Source organism: Trachymyrmex septentrionalis, unplaced genomic scaffold (assembly GCF_001594115.1).
Source record: "Trachymyrmex septentrionalis isolate Tsep2-gDNA-1 unplaced genomic scaffold, Tsep1.0 scaffold86, whole genome shotgun sequence".
NCBI classification, from domain to species: Eukaryota; Metazoa; Arthropoda; class Insecta; order Hymenoptera; family Formicidae; genus Trachymyrmex; species Trachymyrmex septentrionalis.
The window spans coordinates 377,022-400,871 of NW_017306049.1; the positions used below are offsets into that span (position 1 = coordinate 377,022).

General features: G+C 32.6%; 3 protein-coding genes across 8 annotated transcripts in view; 1 reads left to right on the forward strand and 2 right to left on the reverse strand.

The window, feature by feature from the left end:
- The window catches only part of LOC108755219 (RNA-binding protein 33-like), an 11,702-nt gene extending 1,188 nt beyond the window's left edge, over positions 1-10,514 (reverse strand). Inside the window, exons 1-10 of one of the 2 annotated variants that reach the window (XM_018498108.1) lie at positions 10,383-10,514; positions 10,013-10,112; positions 5,902-6,479; positions 4,906-5,750; positions 3,331-3,491; positions 3,077-3,250; positions 2,705-3,001; positions 2,471-2,630; positions 1,853-1,980; positions 447-1,052 (exon numbers count right to left, since the gene is read on the reverse strand). In XM_018498108.1, coding sequence (XP_018353610.1) covers positions 447-1,052; positions 1,853-1,980; positions 2,471-2,630; positions 2,705-3,001; positions 3,077-3,250; positions 3,331-3,491; positions 4,906-5,750; positions 5,902-6,479; positions 10,013-10,112; positions 10,383-10,396 — 3,063 coding nt within the window. In that variant the 5' untranslated portion in view covers positions 10,397-10,514. Of the gene's footprint in view, positions 1-446; positions 1,053-1,852; positions 1,981-2,470; positions 2,631-2,704; positions 3,002-3,076; positions 3,251-3,330; positions 3,492-4,905; positions 5,751-5,901; positions 7,053-10,012; positions 10,113-10,382 lie in introns of those variants that run through there. The other variant, XM_018498107.1, reaches the window with a different exon arrangement.
- A 531-nt stretch (positions 10,515-11,045) lies between these two features.
- Positions 11,046-16,271, forward strand: LOC108755221 (DEAD-box helicase Dbp80). 5 transcript variants are annotated; one of them, XM_018498112.1, is made up of 9 exons: positions 11,046-11,057; positions 11,348-11,434; positions 11,745-11,983; positions 12,441-12,533; positions 12,628-12,845; positions 12,930-13,107; positions 13,197-13,434; positions 13,513-13,690; positions 15,271-16,271. In XM_018498112.1, the coding sequence occupies exons 2-9, from the start codon at positions 11,372-11,374 to the stop codon at positions 15,522-15,524; spliced, it is 1,461 nt and encodes a 486-aa protein (XP_018353614.1). In that variant the 5' UTR covers positions 11,046-11,057; positions 11,348-11,371; the 3' UTR covers positions 15,525-16,271. The 5 variants fall into 5 exon arrangements, with proteins under 5 accessions (XP_018353614.1, XP_018353615.1, XP_018353612.1 ...); XM_018498113.1 differs by lacking the exon at positions 11,046-11,057 and having other exon boundaries at positions 11,153-11,434; positions 15,271-15,524; positions 16,084-16,271; XM_018498110.1 differs by lacking the exon at positions 11,046-11,057 and adding an exon at positions 11,153-11,260.
- Positions 16,272-16,901: 630 nt separating this feature from the next.
- Positions 16,902-23,402, reverse strand: LOC108755220 (60 kDa heat shock protein, mitochondrial-like). The gene is made up of 5 exons (XM_018498109.1): positions 23,226-23,402; positions 21,792-22,203; positions 20,096-20,682; positions 17,608-17,911; positions 16,902-17,515 (listed from the first exon to the last, which is right to left on the reverse strand). Exons 1-5 carry the CDS (start codon positions 23,394-23,396, stop codon positions 17,106-17,108), a joined length of 1,884 nt encoding a protein of 627 aa, XP_018353611.1. The 5' UTR covers positions 23,397-23,402; the 3' UTR covers positions 16,902-17,105.
- Positions 23,403-23,850: the final 448 nt, after the last annotated feature.

Below are 23,850 nucleotides of genomic sequence, written 5' to 3' on the forward strand. Positions count from 1 at the left end.
ATATTGACGTATTATAAAAAATAAAATACTTATTTCTAATACATATTTCTTTGGAATAAATGTAATTATAATACATAGCTTTAGAGTTAACAATAGTAAATTAAAAACTAAAAGGACAATAGATCAAACATAATATATGTGGAAGAACAGTCTAAACTTGTAAATTGTTTATGATGAAATGATATCTCTCTTTTGTACCTTATGCCTACAATGTTTGATCGAATAAAATATTTTTTATATAGAAATATCTATATAAAGAAAATATATGTAAAAATAAATCATAGCCCTTTAGAATTGAACTTAAGAGAAGTAAATCTTGAGAGACAAACATAAACCTGAATATTTTTCGTAAAAATGAAAGAAGTATATGAAACATGCATAATGAGTAATGGGAACTAATACAAATAAATGTGCCAAGTGAATATTTTTCATGTAAATATAGTCACCTCAATAGTTCCGATGGCTTGACACATACGTCTGATTTGGGCCTCAGACGTGCTCGCGGCCAAGTTTTCTAATTTAACTGTGTTTGTCTTTATTTCAGGTAATTTTTTCGCTTGTATTGCAGATTTCTGCAGCACAATTCGCTGAGAATTTTGCTGCGCACTTGTGGCTTTTTGAATGTAGACATTCGCGTTATCATTGATCACGGTTTTCTGCAGACCACTCGGTGCTTTATGCCCCATTACTCTCTGATTAATGATTGATGCTTTTGAACCGACAACCGTTGATTTTTGTAATGCATTACTCTGATTCTGCAAAACTTTCTGAGTCTGTATAACCTGCACATTAGATATTTTCTGTAATCCCTGATTTTTTTGTAGATTAGAGACAGTTTTTTGTATCGTGGTGGCGACTTTTTGCGAATTTAATAGAGGTTTCTGTATTACAACTCTTCGCATTCCAGATGGTTGTACTACTTGTCTCGTTTGTACAATATCAATAGCTTGATTGGTCACTTGTCCGGAATTATTTTTTGAGCCACTCGTATCGGATAAATCGTTGGTTTGTATCGTTCTGATAATTCGCACATTAGATGGTCTCTCTGCTGCCTATAACAAAAACACATATTTTAGAAAACTATGTTACGCAGAAGATGACTCTTATTCATTTTATTTAAAAAATGTATTAATAAGATAAAGATAATTTTAATTTTTAATATGCATCTCTTAAATAATGAAAACAAATTTTTTTAATTTAAAAAATTTAGTGAACTTTAAAATTTTTAAACTCGTTTTAATTTGAAGGAAATAAAAGAAACAAAATTTATTAAAAAACTACATTTTATTAAAACAAGGAATATGTACAATGATATTTAATTGTTATATAATAATAAAGAAGTTTAATAATAAAGAATCACGATATATTATTTTAAAAAATGTACAATTATAATTAGTAATAAATATTTAAAATATGCATTTTCTCTTATTAATAATTGAATGTGCAATAATAATGCAATTCTGATAAAATTTTAAGTCAGTTACAATTTGTTCACTTTTCACATGTACATAAAGATATCTATATATATATATAATTTGAAAAGTATACTATTACTGGATCATTTATATTCTTGTTAGCTATATTTAATTTATATTGATACAAAAATAAGAATTTGTTGTTCTTTTTAAAATCTTTTTTTAGACATATCCACGCATGCATACAAAGCTTGCGCACCATACGCGCGCGCATACGCACCACGCACGCAGGCACGCATGCACACACACACAATCTGTAGACACAAGTGGAAAAGATATACCTTATACAATTCTACAATCGATATCTCATTAACATATTACTTAGCAAATCAATCAATACTAATAAATGTAACATAATAATATAATTAATATTGTACCTCTGTGTTTTGTGTATTGACAGGACGACTGCGTCCTTTAGTAACAGTAGGACGAATTTTACCAGTGTCGTTTACAAGTCCCATCAGCGTCGACACAGACTTTGTTTCTTGTTGAATATTTTCATTTGCTGAAAGATATCAGTCATGTTCAGTTGTATTAAGTTATATTTGTAATCGAACAAATAGAAAAGGAATATTCTTGTATAATATTAGATGCTTTCCAGCGGCATACACAAGCGACACTCAGAAATTAAATCTCTGTAACAGATGTGTATGATTCCGTGCTTTCCAACTATGACACAAATGTACACATCTAAAACGTTATACTCGACTATCATCGTTTTATATCACTTCGCGAGTACCAAATTTTTATATTTCATTATCATTAATTTTTTTGAGTAATACTCCACAATAAAAAATATTAAGATTATATTCGGTTATAGTTATATATGTACAAGACCTTTTTTATTTCATTTTAGTGGTAAAATAAAATTAAGCAACGTTCAGCTATAAGAGAGAGTAGACACTGTGTTTTACTCTATCACAAAAGTGTACAACTGTGTTCCCTTGCTGTAAAGCACTATAATTATATAATATAGAAATAATAATACTATTTACCTGCAATAGTATTCGAATCGATCTTCGTATCTTCATTTTGCTTCTCTATTGCGGCCATTTTACGTCTATTCTCTTTCTCGCGTAGTAACTTTTCCCGAAGACGTTTTTGTTCCTCCATTTTTTTGCGATACTCTTGCATTTCTGGATCATTATCTTCGTCCTGAGATTATAGTTTTGCGATATATTTGGAATTTATTGTTTCGAAAGATATTGCTTGTAGAATGAGAAGTTTACCTTATCAACAATGGTTTCACCTGCTGTATGTACTCTTCGCACTTCTTGAAGATTTCTGTTGGGCGGTTTACTGCGTTTCGGACTCAATTCTCGCGGTCCTTTATCCGAAGATTCAGAGATCCTCTTTTGTGGAGGCCTGTTTATTCCACGAGATGCAAAATTCGTCGATCTAGTCTTTTGATCATAAGAATCGCCGCGATATACGTTCGGTGGCGTTCTGCTTCTCTGTATATGATCATTTTTTGTTCGTAGCGGTAAATCTCTTTCTCGATAACTCTGGTGAGATCCTTTGTGATCCTTATATCAAGATAAAACGAATGAATATAAAAAATAGGCAAAATAACATAAATATCACTTGAAAATTATATTTACCTCTTGATAATTGTCCCTTTGATCCCACTGACTTTCCGATTTAAATTTACTATCGTTGTAACTACTTTCGCGAGAATAATTATTATCTGAAGGATAATGCTTATTCGGGCTCATATTTTGAGATCTTTGAGGTCTATTTTCTTGCCACACGTCAGAAAAATATGCATATGGATCCTATATATGATAATGGTGTAATTTAATAATTTCAAGTTTGATTTATTAATTTTTGTTATATTACTTACACAGTTACTTACGTCACTTTTATTTTGTTGATAGTTCTGTTGATATTGTGATGAACCTTGCTGAGATTGAGTGTACGGCCCTTGATTCTGATATAATGAAAGAGGTTGTGGAAATTGTCCGCTATGAGAAACTTGCGACTGAACTTGCTGATTAGAATCCCATGCAAGTCGAGCTAAATACATTTATCATAAAAGAGGAACACGATTAAAGATACTACATGAAAGAGAACAATAATGGGTTCCTGACAATTCAAATAAATAAATAAATAAACGAGTATTAAGAGTTAGATGCGGAAATTATTGCGCAAACTAGTCAATTAATAAAATAACATAATTTTAATACAAACGACCATTAAGACTAATCTCTAAAATAATTCACATATAAAAACAAACAGTTTGAATTTGCAAAACGATACAGAACATCTAGATTCGTTATATTCTAATTTATTTATGACTCGAGGCTTCTCTCCCTTTATTGTCTTTTAATTATCAGTTGATATTATTGTACGGCACGCGATTGACTTTCATAATAAAATTTACAGCGTACGAATTTGCAGCATCTCAAAAATATTCAACATAAATATTTTAAACAAACGATAGATAGGATCGAACATTATCAAACTAAACATTGAAATCAGCGCCGTATCGGTCACAGTAAGATGTTGAACTACTGACTTAATATACATTCAATAAAATTGAAAGTATATAATTAATTTTTCAGACATAAATTGAGAGCCGATGAAATTATCGGATTCACACAATAAATCTGAAACTAATAAATCCCCCCAATTTCTTCCCAATCTTAAAACTGTAATAATTTTATTGCGAAAAAATATTGCCTCGGCCGGGAGTCGAACCCGGATCTCTTGCATTCCGTGCGAGCGTCCTGAGCCTTATATAAATATTTTATGTAAATTTTTTCGAATATATATTTCTTTCTTACTATTTAATTATTAATTTAAAATTATATTGTATAATAAACTTGACAGTTTAATGACGCACTAATTTGGACGAAATTATGTGCGAAATTATAATAACAAGATTTGTACCATACCTTTTAAATTCTTGATCGCAAAAATTTGACTATACCGCGTTCATGAAAAGAACCCTGATCCGCGCAGATCGTGATCATGTTGCGGGACTTGGGTGCGTTAATACCATATGCGTTATTGTTGTACACTAATCCAAGTGTATGACAATAACTCGCAATGTTCGCGGATCGTTTTTACGATCGTTTTTTTCGTGAATGCGATATACAATTCTTATTTATTGTAATTATCGTAAGATATAATATTTCATATTCATCATCATTTTTGTTATATATCTATTATGCGGAAAAAATTGTTCAATTGGCGTTGAATTGTATAATGTATTGAAGAGAACCCGAATCGTGGATCAAAACATATACGTTATTATTAATTGTCATATAAGTTTGAATAAATTAGTGTACACACACTAATATTTTGTGTTAGCTCTTAAAGGCACTCCAAATTTATTTCGTCAGAGCTTATAGTTTTCTTATTAAAAATACTAATCAATTGCACAATTAAATGCAATACATAATTAATGTGCAATAAAAGAACTCACCGTCGTTTCCAGGTTGAACAGTGCCTCTAAAATGAGGGTTGATTAGAATCTTGTGGCCTGGAGGCAAAGACACACTGTGTGATACATTAGATACCGACTGTTGTGGTACCGGTGGCATCGTATTATTAAATTGGTTATTGGGTACTTGATCGGGATGATAACCAGCCCTTGCGTCGTATACGCTCCGACCTTCGAATTGTGATTCTTGGAACGGCGGCAGTCTGTTTTCGAAGGGCGGCTGACTAGGCATTTGCGGTACGGTTGGCAGGTTTTGCATAGGTGGGCCCTGGGAGGGTTGCTGGCGTGGGAATCCCTGCATAGGCGGCATCGGTAGATTTCCTCCCGGTGGCAGCATATTCGGATTCCCAGGCGGCAGTATATTCGGATTACCGAGAAGTGAGACTCCGCCTGAATTGCCTTGCAGTAAAGGCCGATTCTCTTGCATCATACCGACTGGATTTTGAAATGGCGGTTGCATCGATGAATGATACGGTGGCTGATTGGGTGGACAATTGTAACCCGGTCCCTGCATAGATCCTACCGTCAAGGGACCTCTGGGTCCGTACTCGGGCAGTCTCGAGCCAATTGGACGTGGTCCTAAGGGGCCCTGGAACTGTCCGGGATTGAATTGCGGCCTCTCCGCGAATTGCGCCGGCGGCCCTTGCATCGGGCCGTTCAAGCCAAAGGGCTGTTGAAAAGGTTGTTGTGGATTAGCTTGTTGGTATATTATCTGTTGATTTTGCATGTTACTTGGTACGCCCAGAAGACATGGTGGTCTGGTCTCTATTAATGGCGGTCTACACACAGACGGCTGATTTTCAAAACTCGGCCGTGCCGTACCAAATCTGCGAAGTGAAAAGTACTATCTTAAAACATTTGAACGAAAGAGAAATATAAGCACACAGATAATACTGTTTCCTTTCATTTTCTTATTTACTTAATTATTATTTTCATTAATTACAAAGGTTACAGTTTATTATTGAAACCAAATGTTACCTTGGATTAAAGTTTCCAGTTTGTACGTTAAATCTTCCTCTACTTCCTCTTGTTCCACGACCCCGTCCTCTTCCTCTGAACGATGTTCTGGATGGTTCTGATGTGAGAATATTCTCTAATGTATCCGGAATATCATTATTCATCCTTTGAGAAATCATTGTACGCTCGTTTTGAAATCTGTTCCGCCTTTCCTTTGCCTCTTCGCAGTCGTCGTCTTCCATTCCTTGCCCATTGCCGATGTACATGCTCTTCTGCACGTTTTTCTGCAACTTCTCACGCAGATCGCCCATGCCGATGTTATTAGAAACGTTAATGCTATTGGACTCCAAATTTCTGTTGGACTGAGGCAACGTCTCATGTTCATTCGCATACTCGGCATTCTCATCTTGCTCATAATACGACGACGACTGTGTCTCCGGATGCTCTCCATCTTTATAGAAATCGTTATCGCTACGTTTATCAGTATTGCCTCTACTAAACTCTATATTTTCGTCTTCAGCATCTAAGTCGTCGAGCGCGTCCGTGACTCCTAAGTCCAGTACATCATCTGTTTCCTCTTCTCCCTTATAGCTATTCTGCTGCTCGGGGAAATTGTCAGATATTTGTAATGTAAATACAAAATTTAACCATGTAATGTAGTTATATAATCTATATATCATTAACATATCTAAAGTTGTGCGTATATCCTCCATTTTCTTTTCGTGAAACATAAACGTATTGGTATAAATACTATAAATATATACATTCGCACAAGTTAGAATTCCATAATGTTTTTATATAATAATTCGACACATGTAAAATGTAATTTGCGACTCCTATTTTCTTAAAGATTTTGTCTTTGGCCTACTACCCTATTAACATATTCAGGAGAAGCATGCTCTTACTGATGCTCTTATTGATAATAATGAAACATAAGTCTTATAAAGGACCAATGATAGCGGCAAGTCCAAGCAGCGAAAAATGTGAATGTATGCGGCATGATATATTATCGATAAAAGAAAAATGTAACGCGTAATAAATCGTATTGTACAAGTATAATAACCAAATATAATCTTTACGTAGAATTTTGTTTACGCTTCATGGAACAAGTATATTTGTATATATCAGTGCAATATAATATAATTCACCTTGATTATCGATGTGTACCCACATACACATAGTTATACAGTAGAATTTAGACACAATTTTTAAAGTTTATTCTTTCCAAATTTCAGCATAACGAGATAATGCGAGAGTCACAACGTATTTATTTAAAAATATGTTTTTATAAACTAATGTAATATGTCACATCAGTTATAATTGAATACATGTAGTTATTATTATTATTATTATTATTAAATTTAATAAGTAATATACATTAAATTAATATATGTTAAATATAACGTATAATAACGTACGTTAATATACGAAATTATTTATAATTTTGATCATTATATGAAAACATTCAATCAGTTCAGAATATATTGTATTGCATCGATATAACTAGATTATTTTTCAGAGTATCTATTTTATCAGATGAATTAAGATACTTAATCCTTACAATACAAGGTACAATTTGGTGCTTCATCCGTCCAAATATGGATCACTAGAATCCGTCTGTTTTTTTCATCTATTCAAAACGATTCAGAAAATCTCTAAAAATTTACTAACATACTTTCAACTTTTTAGAATAAATATTGAAACTTTATTTTGGAACATAATCAAATGTAGTATAATGAATAATTTATAATTAGCGAAAGACTCAAAGAAACTTGTACGAACAGGAATCGCACTAATGACCCGACCTTATACGGTAAGGGTTAACATTAAGAATCACGGTACAATTCGCATTAAAATTGCAGATAGTTTTTCACAATCACCACGTTACAGGAAATCAAGACAAAGTCGATAAGATTATACTATTGGAATGGCTTAATGTAAAAATTCACGTCATAAAAATTTCTTTAGCATATACAATACATGTATGTATTTATTTAAATACAATTTACCTTATTAATTTTTGAATTTTATATAAAATGAAATAAAAGTTTATTAAGTTTCCTAAAGAAAATAATTGCTTATTATAAAATATTAATGTTCTGACTAAATAAAAAACTAAATATTTTGTTTTTTATACAAGATTTTTTATATAATGCAGCTATATAGTTTTATATATATTCAGTATTTCACATTAAACCATTCAAGGTAACGAATTCTTTTAAGGAATAAAGAGAATAATAATAGAAATTTACATTAGCAATTAGCACACATAAGATATTATGTAAATTGTATTATATCATAAATCAATTATCATTTGAATGATATTACGAACATTGCTGACGTTTTCTGTTCAATTTTTCGATATCGCTTAATGTTCACTATTTATAAAAGTTACAATCGCACAACAGGTAAAATAAATACATGTAGCATTGATATTATTAGATTAATATCTTTTAGTATATTAATTATTAAAAATGTATAGACATTTGCGCTGTACGTGTGTTGCATTGTATCAGAAATATTTTAAAATAAACATAAATACCTCAAGCTATTGTATGTATATAAAAAACATTTTTCATATATGTATAATAAACCAATATAATTTATTCGTTTTATAACATCTAATATTACAACAATTTATCAGCAGCTACTTGTATTTTTTCTACCCACATGACTTTTTAGCTCATTCATTGATACAAATTATGTGCTTACATCAAGCATATATTTTTCGCGTAACTGTAATGACAATTTTCACAAGTATTTATATCTAAATAAAAAAGATGCCTTGCATATATTGAAATATTAAACAATAAAATATCAAACTTAGTTATATATCCGCGTTAAGATACAAATATATTCGCGTGTAAAATAGGTTTTTCCAAACGGAAAATATCTATTTATAATTATTGAAAAAAATATCTAGCACAGCAGATATTATGTGGCACACATGAGTACATTTACATATATTAAACTAAATATGTGTAACAATTAGTTATATATCACGCATTTTAGAGTTTGGGATTTATCGTATACGATAGAAGAATATGTGAGAAAGAATCAAGTTTTTTTTTGCCCTAGTACAATCAATGGGTGTCGATATAATTGATATTACATCTGTATTGCAATCCCAATTCTTTAACTTATGCATAAAATGTATTAAAAAATGTTGACAGGTAACGATATAATATACATAAAATGTACATATATAAATTATAAATATCGACATATCATAATTATTATATAAAATTAAAGAATTTTAGTTTTGTAAACAATCAGTCAACTTCTGTATTGGACACACTGTACTGGAATCCCTTATAAGAAACATCAGAGTATTTTCGTGAAAAACAGAAACATTGTTAGTTTATTTTTTAACCCTCTATAACGCCATATAATTTTGAAATTATATCATCACATTTATATTTATCATATTTATATTTTTTAAGTTCTATTTGATATTTTCATTATAATTGAACATAATATTTTATTGGTGCACTATGCTGCATCACAATATCGTTACCTAGAAGTCTATTTACAGTGGATCTTTTACAAAAAAATATGAGGCTAGCTCATTAGTCAATTTTTTTCTGATAAAAAGAGAAAAATATTAGGAGGTAAAGGTTTTTAAAATATAATGTTCAAAATGCAATATATATTTTTTTGCTTAATTTTTAACTTCAAATGCGAATTGTTTATATGGACTTCCACATACTTAACATATAAGTAAAACTATGTTACATATGTATATGCAAGTGTTGTATTCCATTATGAAAAACTTTAAAATCGTAAATCATTTTTTAGAATAAAATATTAAAAAATTAAAAATTAATAGTTCATTCATATCTCAAAAATCAATATTTGTTACATATTTTTTTCCAAATATAAAAAGATCTATAGTTATAGAGGATTAACATTATTTGTTCGGTTAGCGGCAATGAATAATAATAGTTGTAAAAACTACTATCGGCATAAATTAACTTAACGAAAGCAACACAAATAAAGATTTAAAAATAAGATATTTTCTAGATTAAGGTATCATCGTGTATAAAAAAAAATTATCATAATTGAGAGAGCCGAAATATTATATATCGAGCGTAAAATTTCATCCGACTGAAAAATGGAACAATATGCTTACCCTTTCTAATTCATAGTCATCTGCTAGGAGAGCTTCCTCCTCGTCATTACCCAGATCGTATTCTTCATCCCCGAGATCTTCATCCAGCAAGGTATCATCACTAAAAGAATCAACGAGATGTTTTTATACGAGAAAATATGATACAAGAGCATTAACGGGAAAGAAAAATCTCTGGTCTCCAAAGTGACAACAATTTACGTCATTGTTAGAAGCGTTAGCGATTCTAACCTGCTTATTTCGAACGAGAATTCGCGATCGCGGCAATTCGGAGCAATCGTTTTCTAGTTATAGTTTTAATGGAAAATTACACGAAAATAAAATTCCACAATTAATTATGTGATATTCTGGAACAAGAAATGAAAATACTTACTGCTCCGACATCATAAATTACAGCTTCTCGTCAATATTCGTAAGGTAGAACGTAAGGGAACCAAGGAGCATTGATGAGCTTTAAGGGGTTCAAACCGAGACGTAGCAAGATGTCAAGGTGGATCAAATCGCAAAATCGAAGATTCCTTTGATCCCTTTTGCACCGAGCATTTGATGCACGCATTAACTAGTAAGGGGCTCTGCACAATAAAAGGAACAGGGAACAGACAACAGAGAATCAGAATTTCAACCTATCAAATTATGTATTGTGGAATACACAGTTTTCATAAAAACCAAAGGCACGTTTCTATTCGGCATAATTTGTAGATGTAGCACAGACACGAACCACGTTCAATCGTTTCAATGCTATGATTTTATTGACATATCACAAAAATAAACGTATCACGGCATCTAAATCTAAAAGTATAACCCAATCAGCGCAAAGAAAACTTCGGAATGTAATAAGAACCAACTAACTGCAGTCGAGCATTCCCTTGTCATTCGACTGTAAAGCCTAATGTCCATGATGCTAGAAATCGGTCCGAGATTTCGGACAGAGAAAAAATTAACTAATCACATTTAAACAATTTGATCACATGACCATAGCGATTGGTCAATTTTTTCTTCACCGAGATCTCGATTTCTAGCATCGTGGTGAACATAAGGCTTAACAGGGGTATGCTCGACTGCAGTTGATTGGTTTTCGCATTTTGATCCGAATCGAACCCTCGATGTAAACTAGTGGATTGACATCCACTTCTTGAGAGGGCAGTAGCGCGCAAGGCATTTTGCGGTTATAGGAAAAAGTCTTTCCCTTATGTCCTCTCTTTGGTTTCTCTCTAATTTGAGCTAACGCATGTGAACACTGAACAGATTTCTGTACTTGAGTATTTTCAATCAGATATATTTTTAAGTTTTTGGAAGTTCATCTTAAGAACTAGTTCGATAGCGGATTCTTTGTCGTAGATACTGATCGAGTAGTCAACGGACATGGCTTCGACTAAGGTCGACTGGGGGCAGTGCGCCGATGAACAGGATAAATTGGCGTCGAAGGTAAAATGGGATTGTTGCGGATGCGCTACAACGGTGTAAGCGTGATTCTTTTGATGTTTACGATATCCATTTCATGAATCACATGGAATCACTACTATTGACGGTTTCACGACTCGTTATTAGATGACTTAGATTCATAACTTTTTTTATTTTTATTTTCTTCCGTTGTAACTTATATACGGTTGATCTGTTTTTCGTTTATTGAAACACGCTATGCCAGAAAAAAAAAAAGAAAATAATGTAAGCTTCAGTTGGAACTATCGTGTCAAACTGATGTAGCAAGTACATTGATTGTATGTCTCGTGCATAGGTGACAAGTTTGAATTTGGATAAACCGAACTCGACGTCTATCCCTACTCCAACTGTGAAAGATGGAGATTCCAAGAGTGATGACGATACGTCAGAAGAACAGATCTCGCCAGCAGAGAAGTCGCTCTTGCAAAAGATCATAAGGAAAGGATTAGTGGAGACAACGAAGGCTATAGAGATTCAAAGACAAGATCCGAATTCTCCGTTACACAGTATCAAAACCTTTGAAGCACTTCATCTGTAAATAATATATTATATACATATATTAATTTTAATTAACTTTTAATTGTTACAAAGAGATCTGATTGAAACCAATGCTGTCTAGTATTTATAATTCTTGACTTAACATGTATTAGAGTTTATGCCTACATATATTGTCTTCTTTTTCTTGTCTTCATTAAGAAAAAGAAAAGTAAGACACTGATATACATCATACCAATGCCCAAATTTATAGATCTTGAACAACATTGATTTAGATCCATCGGTTTTAATCATTACTACTATGGGATGCTTTTTATTTGGCGACAAAAGTTGACACAAGCATGATTCTTTGTAGTATTCAATGAATAATGAAGATAAAATGAAACTTATGTTGATTTGTGTCATCAATTGATAAGCTTAGTACTTGTGACATAATTTAATATGATGACATATATATGTATATATAAATTACAAATATATCTTATTTTGCATATAGCAAACCTGCCTTGTTAAGAGGGGTTTATGCTTTGGGATTCAATGCACCCTCTAGAATTCAAGAAACTGCTTTACCTACTTTACTCGCTGATCCGTAAGTATTTATGAGAATTATTATTTATTTTCAATATTCTTGACTTTTTTTAAGGGAAGACAACTTTCAAACATGCTTGAATTTTTTTTTTTAGACCACAAAATATGATCGCACAATCTCAGTCTGGTACGGGTAAGACAGCTGCGTTTGTACTTGCCATGTTGAGTCGGGTAGATGTTGTGAAGAATTACCCTCAGGTACTTTGTTTGTCGCCAACTTATGAACTAGCGATCCAAACTGGCGAAGTAGCGGCAAAGATGTCGCGCTTCTGTCCTGAGATAAAAATAAAGTACGCTGTAAGAGGAGAAGAAAGTAATATATCATTCTCTCGTGCAATTTCAATTGCCTATTAAAATAAATTATTCTCTAGGATTAATATTGCTTCAATTGTTTCAGTAAGCCGTGGTTCGAAGATTAGAGAACATATTATTATAGGAACTCCAGGTAAAGTGTTGGATTGGGGACAAAAGTTCAAGTTCTTCGATTTAAGCAAAATATCTGTATTTGTATTGGACGAAGCTGACGTTATGATTGCTACGCAAGGCCATCAAGATCAGTGTATCCGTATTCACAAGTAATTTTTCCGACATATTTATGTGATCGAATATATTTATATTTTGTGCAACATCTATATTTTATTATCTATATTTATTTCATGAATAGATTACTGCCACGTACATGTCAAATGATGTTCTTCTCTGCGACGTACGAGCCGGAAGTAATGAACTTTGCAGAGATTATAGTCAGTAATCCTCTAATAATACGGCTATTAAGGGAAGAAGAAAGTTTAGATAATATCAAGCAATATTATATTAGATGCAAAAATGTAGACGAAAAATACACAGCTATCACTAATATTTATGGCGTGATTACTATTGGACAAGCGATTATTTTCTGTCATGTAAGGTCGATTGTATATTAAATATTAATTAAATCCTATACAGACAACTTTATAATAAAGTATGTCACTTATTTTTAGACGAAGAAAACAGCTAGTTGGTTGGCAGGAAAAATGACAAAAGACGGACATGCAGTAGCAATATTATCTGGTGACTTGACAGTCGAACAAAGAATTTCTGTGCTGGATAGATTTAGAGCAGGACTCGAGAAAGTTCTCATCACTACAAATGTTTTAGCTAGAGGTAAATACAAAGGAGGTAAAAAGAAAGGACTTTACCTATTTTTATGGATTCTGAATTTGTTGCGTATAATAAGAGTTGCCTCACACACTTTCCATAATAGTAACCATAAAACGTAAAAAATAGTCAATCAGAGCTGAATTTTTTTATAATTGACTGTGATTAGCTAATTCTTACGATATATATATATCTTATGGTTACTTATGGAAAGTATGTGCAGGAGTCCTAATAAAATTTAATTTTTAGCAATAAAATGAAAGATTATTGTTAGAGGATCATATACATCCTCTAAGTCGATGCTGTTCGGAGATATCTCTGAAGCATTAAACACATTGGCACATTTTAGAAAAAAAATATTTCATAAAATATTACTTTTTTTTTGTAACCAGACCTTAATACATTTATGTATTAAATAATGAAATGAATTAATTGGTTTAAAGAAAATACATAGGTGCTTTAAAAAAAATTATGCAATTTACAATATGCAATTACATATTAATTTTGAAAAATAACTATGTATTTATGCGAATTATTCCATTATTTTATATTTAGAAGTGATAAAATATAGTAACCAAGAAATCAATAATTTATGAAATATTTTATATTTCAATATAAAATATTTTGTAAAAACTATTGATTTTTAATAATTCTATCTTCTATTTTTATGCGCAGAATAGAGGAACGTTATGTAAAATGTTATGTAAAAAATCATTCAATTCCATTAAAAAATGGCGATAAGATCATTACATGATCTCGAAAAAATAATTGCTGATTTTGGCAGCCATTTTTTTTTTAGTAATAATAGTATATATTATTCTCTTAATGATCAGTATGCAGTTCATTACAATATGTGACAATCCCAAAATTGACAGGCAAAATTGTTTAATATATGGCACATACACAGAGTGATCGTTATTTTAACAATTTTGATTGGAACATTCCTTAAAGTTTTTCGTTACTCCTATGATTTTTTCCGACAAAAAAAATTGTAACAAATTTTTTCTCTTTTATCTTCTTATAAACATCTTTCCTATTCGAAATACGATAACTCAGCTAAAAACAATAATTTTTTACTTATCCGAGATTTGTTTTAAGAAAGACGTATGTAAATCGATTTTGTACAATACAAAATTTGAAGATACGTTTCAACAAGGTTATGAAAAAAAAACAGAGAAATTTTTTAGGGGGGATGCTTTAATTTTTGGTTGAAAAAAATGACTTGTGTAAAAGCAAATAATTCAGCCGATAAATTTTATTTTTGATTCGATCAAAGCTTATAACATGTGGAAAAAATTTAAGAACAAGAATTTCACGTTAATCCGAACGAAATCTGTTGTCTTCTGAAATATTTTAAAAAATTATAAAAGTTTCTATTTAAAAACAATATTAAATTTCAAAATCCTGATGACGACTTAATATTGTTCAGAAAAAATTCTGGTGTTACTTTTAAAAGATAATTTTAGGAAGATGTCCTAAAAAAATTTCGAATATTGTTACAATACCGACCACCACGTATGTATATACGTATAGTTTATAAACTTTTATCTGTAAGTATAATAAAACAATATATTGGTAATAATGTACAATGTTTTTGGCAGGCATCGATGTAGAACAGGTAACGATAGTAGTCAATTTCGATTTGCCGATGGATCAAAATCGGCAAGCCGATTGCGAAACATACTTACACAGAATCGGAAGAACGGGACGATTCGGCAAGTCAGGGATCGCCATTAATTTAATCGACTCGGATTACGCGATGGAATTGTGCCGGACTATAGAAAAACACTTTGGCAAGAAGATCCATTATCTCGATGCAGAAGATGCAGATGAAATCGAGAAAATCGGAGCCTAGGTTAATATGGCTTTCTGTCATGAATGTATCTACTTTAATATACTATTTTTTAAAGCGGACTTCTCTTTGTATTTTGAATATAAAATGAGATATTTCTTTTCCAACTATATAACTGTACACTACAAAACCGCTTGTCTACTATCTTATATTTTTTCTTCCGCATCCATTTGGTATATTTCATTGGATCGAAATAAGATTTAAAATATTTTTATGTTGCATATGTTGACTGCACGCATACGCTGTTTATTCGATTAATTAAAAAATTCTGTCCCACTTTAAACTTCGTTTGTTAAAGAAAAATTTGCGGAATATTTTCTTGTTCGAGTGTATAATTTTATTTATAATCAAAACGCACTCGATGTACAGTCAAGTACATCGAGTAAAACAATTCATGCAACAGTTATGTTAAACATTTAAACAGAGATATTTCATGTATGTAATATAATAGGGAACCAACAAAAAAGCATAATTAAGAATATTTTTTTATTACGTTTGTCTCTTTAAGTAATTGCGCGAGATATGATTTGATCAGCCTGAATATCTTCTTAAATGTTTATAGTTTCAGAAAATAGCAGTTTTAAACTCTACGAGCGTATTCTGAAAATATAAATGTCAATAAATAGATATTTAAGATGATTACGGTGGAATAGGCCTCGAATAATATGATAATGTAATAGCAAATTCCTTATATTGTGATTAAATATTATTTCGGCATATTTATATTGAATAATTGTTTGAAAACGACAAACAATATAATGTAATACCATATATTTATATCTATTCTAATAAAAATTTTCGCTCTATCCTTATCAATCTTATTAATCATTTACTTTTATTTACCACAATCTATCTAACAATGTTAAGCATGGAATGGAGAGGTAAATTGTAATTTTAATACATATTTATTCAGATGGAAAATAAATTTAACAATTGCAAAATCATGAAAGCTTAAATAATTAACCTTCCACAATTAATACGCGCACATTCATTTTTACATTGCATCTTTAATGAATATTATAACTAGGAAATTGTATAAAATGTTGAATAAATTACTCATTTTTATAACTATATTTATGAAACAATGTAAATCTAGAATATTGAGACTATAACGATGAATAGAATTCAAGAATTGTTATAAATTGGTTGAATTTGTCAATTCATCGTAATTCTACATTCTTTATAAATACATTAACAAGTTCGTCTTACGTAGTGAATTTTTTACATTATTAAATGCATTTGCATTTGAAATATTTATGTATGCACTACACAAATTGAACGAAATAAATCGAGCGATCTCCGTCGATTCATAACATTACAGATTCATAAAACAAAGAAAGAAACGGAAACGGCGTTTCGTAAAAATAGTTTCATACTACACATAAAAATAGCTTCATACCACTAGTATTTTATCCTCTGTAATGTTTCAAAGTGTACAAATTGTACGAGATAGTACGGATATCTATTTTATTCCGTTTGAACATAAACACATGTGCTACAATGTAGCATAGTACAATCGCGTTTCATTACAAACAAGAGTGTAACTCATAGGCTGTTTTTATCTCAGTCTTTGTGTTTTACTTTTTACATCATGCCGCCCATACCACCCATACCACCCATACCACCCATACCGCCCATACCGCCCATCGGTGGTTGGGGTTCCTCCTTAGGTATTTCGGTGACGACCGCTTCTGCCGTTGTCAACAACGATGCCACACCGGCAGCGTCCGTAAGTGCTGTTCGTACGACTTTCGTGGGATCGATGATGCCCTTTTCGATCATGTCGACGTACTCGTTGTTAAGGGCATCGTAGCCGAGCTTGCCCTCACTTACTTTGGCCACTACCACGCTGGCGTCAACGCCGGCGTTCTGCGCGATCTGCAAGCATGGCATACGCAAAGCATTCGCCACAATCTTTATTCCAGTTTCTTGATCGCCGTTCACAGCCTTAATCTGTTGTAATATTGGTATGCATCTCAACAATGCGGTGCCACCTGTAAAAAATTAATGTTATATTTAACAATTTAATATATATTTATAAGTATGCGAGCTATGCAAAAACAAGCTGATGAAAATAAAAATTCACCTCCAGGAACGATTCCCTCCTCGACAGCGGCGCGAGTGGCGTTGAGCGCATCATGTACACGGTCTTTCTTTTCGTTAACTTCCACCTCACTGCTTCCGCCAACTCTTAAGACGGCGACGCCTGACGCTAACCTCGCCAAACGTTCCTGCAGCTTCTCTTTTTCATAATCGGATGTGGTGTTTTCAATTTGATCCCTGATTTGGTCGGCTCTTCTGTCGATATCAGACTTTTTTCCCTTGCCTTTTAAGATGAGAGTATCGTCCTTTGTAATGATGACTTCTCCCACTTGACCCAAGTCGCTTAACTAGAGAAAAAAGTATTACATTCGTTAAAGTGTGGCTGATGAATGCGCTAGACAACTTAGTAGTAGAACAGTTGCCTATAAAATAAAAAGTTCGGGTTTGATTCCCGGTTCTGCCATTACCTAACTCTATTATTTAAATAGAAAAGATATTATATGCAAAAGAAGGGCAAAGAGCCAGTAATGTAGTAACAAATTTTAATTAAATTAAAATTCAATCATAAATTACAAAACAAACATTTCGACTCCGCTCGAGTAATTTTCAATGTTGCGGTAATATTAAAACATCACTATAAAAATATCTATGGTATTACATTCTCCATATCGTGTAGTGCCTTGCGAAGTCAGTTATATTAGAATTCAAAGTAGTCAGAAAAACATTCTAGAAACGTGACCGTGAATAAAATTAATACTTGATACATGCAAATTAATAATATATATATAATATAATCATGTACTTTATCAATATCGGTAAATGTTGAGAGTCCATTAATAAAAAAAGAGAGAAAACGTAGGTAGATGGTAATCCATATCGCACAATGGTTCTTTTAAAAAAATTTTTTTGAAGCAAATTTGCAAGAGTAGCAAACATCTGATTTCCACAATATCGAATAACGCAATGTTGAAAAGAAAAAACATTAATCGAGAATGAAAAATGGCAAAAAGGGGGGAGGAGGGAAGGAAAGAAAATATTAGGAAGGAGAAAAAGAATGTATACTGCCAGAATATGCTTTGGGCAAAGACTCCGTCTTTGTCATTTTGTCTGTTTATTCCATGTTTCTATTTTTACATTATATTGTATTTGTCGTTTCAAACAATTATTCAAACTAATATAAATATGCCGAAATAATATTTAATCACAATATAAGGAATTTGCTACTACATTACTATATTATTCAAGGCCTATTCCACCGTGATCATCTTAAATATCCATTTATTGACATTTATATTTTCAGAATACGCTCGTAGAGTTTAAAACTGCTATTTTCTGAAATTATAAACATTTAAGAAGATATTCAGACTGATCAAATCATATCTCGCGCGATTACTTAAAGAGAGACAAACGTAATAAAAAAATATTCTTATATTATACTTTCCTGTTGGTTCCCTATTATATTACGTACATGAAATATCCCTGTTTAAATTTTTAACATAACCTGTATTATATTAGTTTGAATAATTGTTTGAAACGACAAATACAATATAATGTAAAAATAGAAACATGGAATAAACAGACAAAATGACACGGAGTATCTTTGCCCGAAGCATATTCTGGCAGTATACATTCTTTTTCTCCTTCCTAATATTTTCTTTCCTTCCCTCCTCCCCCCTTTTTGCCATTTTTCATTCTCGATTAATGTTTTTTCTTTTCAACATTGCGTTATTCGATATTGTGGAAATCAGATGTTTGCTACTCTTGCAAATTTGCTTCAAAAAAATTTTTTTAAAAGAACCATTGTGCGATATGGATTACCATCTACTTGCGTTTTCTCTCTTTTCCATTAATGGACTCTCAACACATTTACCGATATTGATAAAGTGCATGATTATATTATATATATTATTAATTTGCATGTATCAAGTATTAATTTTATTCACGGTCACGTTTCTAGAATGTTTTTCTGACTGCTTTGAATTCTAATATAACTGATTTTGCAAGGCATTACACGATATGGAAAATGTACCATAGATATTTTTATAGCGATGTTTTAATATTACCGCAACATTGAAAATGACTCGAGCGGAGTCGAAACGTATTTATTTTGTCGTTTTGTAATTTATGATTAAATTTTAATTTGAATAAAGTTTGTTACTACATTACTGGCTCTTTGCCCTTCTTTTGCATATATTGTTTTATACTTATAAAGCCTTATTATTTATTAAAAAAAAATATTATTCCATTATTAAGGAATTAGAAATTACAAGAGTTCTAAATCTAAATAAGAAGGTCAAAGTTACTTGTAAAATTAATTTTAACTGAAGCAATGTGATTCCGTATGAAAACAAAACAACACAAGTTGACAAGTCTCAAATTCAAATCCCTTTGAATTTGAGACTTTTATCCCATATGCCTAAATTTATAAAAAGTTTATTGGAGAGTTGAAGTTATAAAGAAGTATAAATAAATAATCCTTTTTGAAAACAATAAAATGATACAATCAAGCTACTGTTAAATTAGATAGATACCTGGACGTCTTCTAATTTGATGAGATTGGCGTCATCACCGAACACAATGCCACCGGTGGATATCGCCATATCTTGAAGAGTGGCCTTCCTATTGTCACCAAAACCGGGAGCTTTAACCGCAGCCACTTGCAGTCCAATTTTCAAACGATTAACAACGAGGGTCGATAAAGCTTCCCCGTCGACATCCTCGGCGATTATGACAAGAGGTTTGCGTTGTGAATTCGCCAATTCCAAAGCGGGTATGATGCTTTGGACGGAAGAGATCTTTTTCTCGCTAAAAAGAAGGAGCGCGTCTTGGAACTCGACTTTGGCTCCTTTACTGGAGTTGATGAAGTAAGGAGAGATGTAACCTCTATCGAACTTCAGTCCCTCTATAACTTCAAGTTCGTCGATGAGCGTTTTGCCATCTTTCACAGTGATTACACCTTCCTTCCCAACCTTCTTCATAGCGTCCGAGATCAAGTCACCAACGGCTTTGTCGCCGTTAGCAGATATTGTTGCCACTTGAGCGATTTCTTCGGGTGTTGTGACAGGTTTGCTCAAAATTCTCAATTCATCTTTGACTTTGTCTACTGCTAACATTACACCTACAAAATCATAAATTGTTTAATGTTATCTCACAAAGAAATATTCATATTTTCATATTTCATATAAATATTATGTATAGTATGTAATGTATATAGATTGTGTTCCTCGATCTTATCTCGAAGCTTAGATCAAAGTTCAACATTTCCTAGACTCTTCAAGATAACATAAACATATTTATTTCAAAAGTGAAAAAGATTAAGTACAAAAAATGAAGTTTCCCAGAAAAGGGAAAAAATTATTTTTGACAGAAACTTATTAACTTAATCAAATAATATTAATAAAAAAAAAAGTATTCTTAATACGATTAAATGTCATTTTCGTTTCACCTTAAAAAAAATCCTTTCTGAATTGTGATGTTTGACGATTTTTTTTAAACTACCTTTTTTGAATTAAAATGTTTTAATGGATTTTTTATGAAATTAAAGGTGGTGGCACATAATGTTTATTTTCTTACTCGATTGTTAGTTGGATTAGATTCTTGTCACCATATTGGTTGCGATGCAGTCACTATCAGCACCACAGCCAATAAAGTGGAAAATTTTAATTCAGCTAGCAATCTAGCAAGAAAACAAACATATTATGTCACCAGTTTAAGTTAATTTGCTTTTGATAATTGACACGAAATATTATTACGATGGCCAACCCTGGGCAAATTTTCATGACAATCAATGGAGTCCCAGAATTAAAGAACAATGCCATTATCGACAATTAATATAAATTTTATATATATATGTGTGTGTGAGTGTGTGTGTGTGTGTCTATGAATCTAATAAATCATAAATTAGTATTGTAGTTTCTTATTCTTATGTCCAATTTCTTCACTTTCAGATAAGTTGCTGATTACTTTATCCAGGAGATGTCTCCATTGTATTTTGGGAAAATATCTCTTGGATAAGATTATCTAGAGGTGAAGAAATTGGACATTAGTCATTTAAATTTTAGAAGTCACGTGAACTTCCATGCGACTAACCATCTTTAACAGTATCATGTTAGTGTAATTGATGACGATTATCTAACTAATTTAAATTAATAATAAAAAAATCATGTCATTTGAAGTAAGAGAACAATATAAAAATGAACCGTTTATTGTATAAATTGATACACTTACCTCGTCTGATTTCTACAGGATTGGCACCTTTACTGATTTTTTCAAATCCTTCTTTGGCGATTGCTCTAGCTAATATGGTTGCAGTAGTGGTACCGTCTCCAGCTTCCTCATTAGTATTATTAGCTACATCCTGTACTAACTTAGCTCCAATATTTTGAAATTTGTCTTTTAGTTCAATGCCCTTTGCCACAGTCACGCCGTCTTTTGTGATTTTTGGGCTTCCCCAGCTCTGCTCCAGAATAACGTTACGTCCTTTAGGACCCATCGTTACAGCAACGGCGTCTGCTAAAATATCTACACCTTGCAACATCAAGGCACGAACTTCAGCCCCAAAACGCACGTCTTTGGCATAAGTACGTGCCTGCAACTGGCGCAGAGCAGCTCCTCTCAATACAGTAGGTAATTTATGCATCTGTAAAAAAAAAAATACATAACGTATGTCAGTTAAGAATAATTTATTTTTTACTAATATGCTTAATCCTAATTTCCGATGCAATCATTAATAACATTGGATTCTCGCAGATTCCCTATCTGCCATTATCTCGAACAAAAAGAAAAATATATATAAAAATCTTATACATATATATGTATGTGTGTGTGTTTTATATATATTTTTTTGTGCAATATAAATACAAAAAGGTCTCTCTAAACAATCAATCAACATAATTAATGACACATAATCCAACGCCGCGTTTTGTAAATGATAATAAAATGCAAATAAGAAATGATAAAAATTCTAGATTTAGCTCTTTTATCATATTTCTCCGTTACTTGTAAATGCAGATATTTCGCAATTTAACAAAATAAATTTTGTTGAACATTGAAGTTGCGCGAAGAGCGATTTATCACGGATAACCAAAGTCAATAGTCCTCGATAATGAGAAGATAACTTTACTCCGGGAACGCGGTTATATAAACGTCCCGCGTGGCGTGGCATGGCGTGGCTTCTTCTTCGCGTGAGAATGGCCCCGGCTCTAACACAGAGTCGATACGGCCAGAATCGAAAATGCCGCTTATGCAGTAACAAAAAAAAAAAACAGTATGCAGAATACAAAAATCTAAAAAGAGTAACATAAACTCAATTGCGCGTTTGAAGCCGGTCACATTTCCAAAAATAATATGCAATAACGCGCCCGATCATGTCGGTAGACACACCGAGACTCGTGGCGTGGCTTGGCTTGGCTTGAAGCGTGGCGATTGAAGGTTAATGTTTAACAGAAGTTATCGCGGGATCCGACTAAAAATCCTTCAATTAACCGCATACTTTCTCTCGCACAAATTGATGAAGAAAAGAATAAGTAATATTCCGCCGAATGATCGCGAAGAGCTCGGGTGCGAATGATGCAGCCGGCCGGCTAAAAATTCGTTCCGGCGAGAGTTTCTCGAATTTCCCGGAGAAGCACGTGGCATGAATTCGCGGCCCAATTGCTTTACCTTCGATCCTTGGGGAAAAATTCTTTGATGAACGATCGATGATCGGTGTTGGAAGCTGAGAGTGCGGAAAATCGGCGTGATCGAACTCGAGGCTGCGACCGCTGTCTTTGCCGAAAAGACGAGTGGATGGAATGAGCGCAGGAATGAGAAGACGAAGAACGTGCGATTCATATAGATGCTGAATCGGAGTCGGGAAGGGGAGGGAAACCAGAGGGATTTTTCACGCATGCGCGACGGTGACTCTCAGTAACGTATCATATCGTATACGATTACCCTGAATCATCGTGTAAACAATAATTCTTCCGAACGCTGCAAAGGATTTCATCGATTGAGCGCTACATTGGAACTGATCAATTGCATTTGCTGTCCAGCAGAATTGACCAATCACGGTTGACACTTAATCGATCGGCTAGATTAATCGGAGTTGATGAGAACCGGCCCAAAGTGCCACGTAAAGCCGTCGAGTTGTCACGTGACTATTCTAGAAAATACGACGACCCCACGCACGACTTCCGATTGCATGATGCAATCGGCCGGCCGTTGACGATCATCTTTTTTTCCTTCTTCCATTATGCCGTCTTTGCATAGATATTTATGGAGATGATCACTCCATAAACACTCCAAG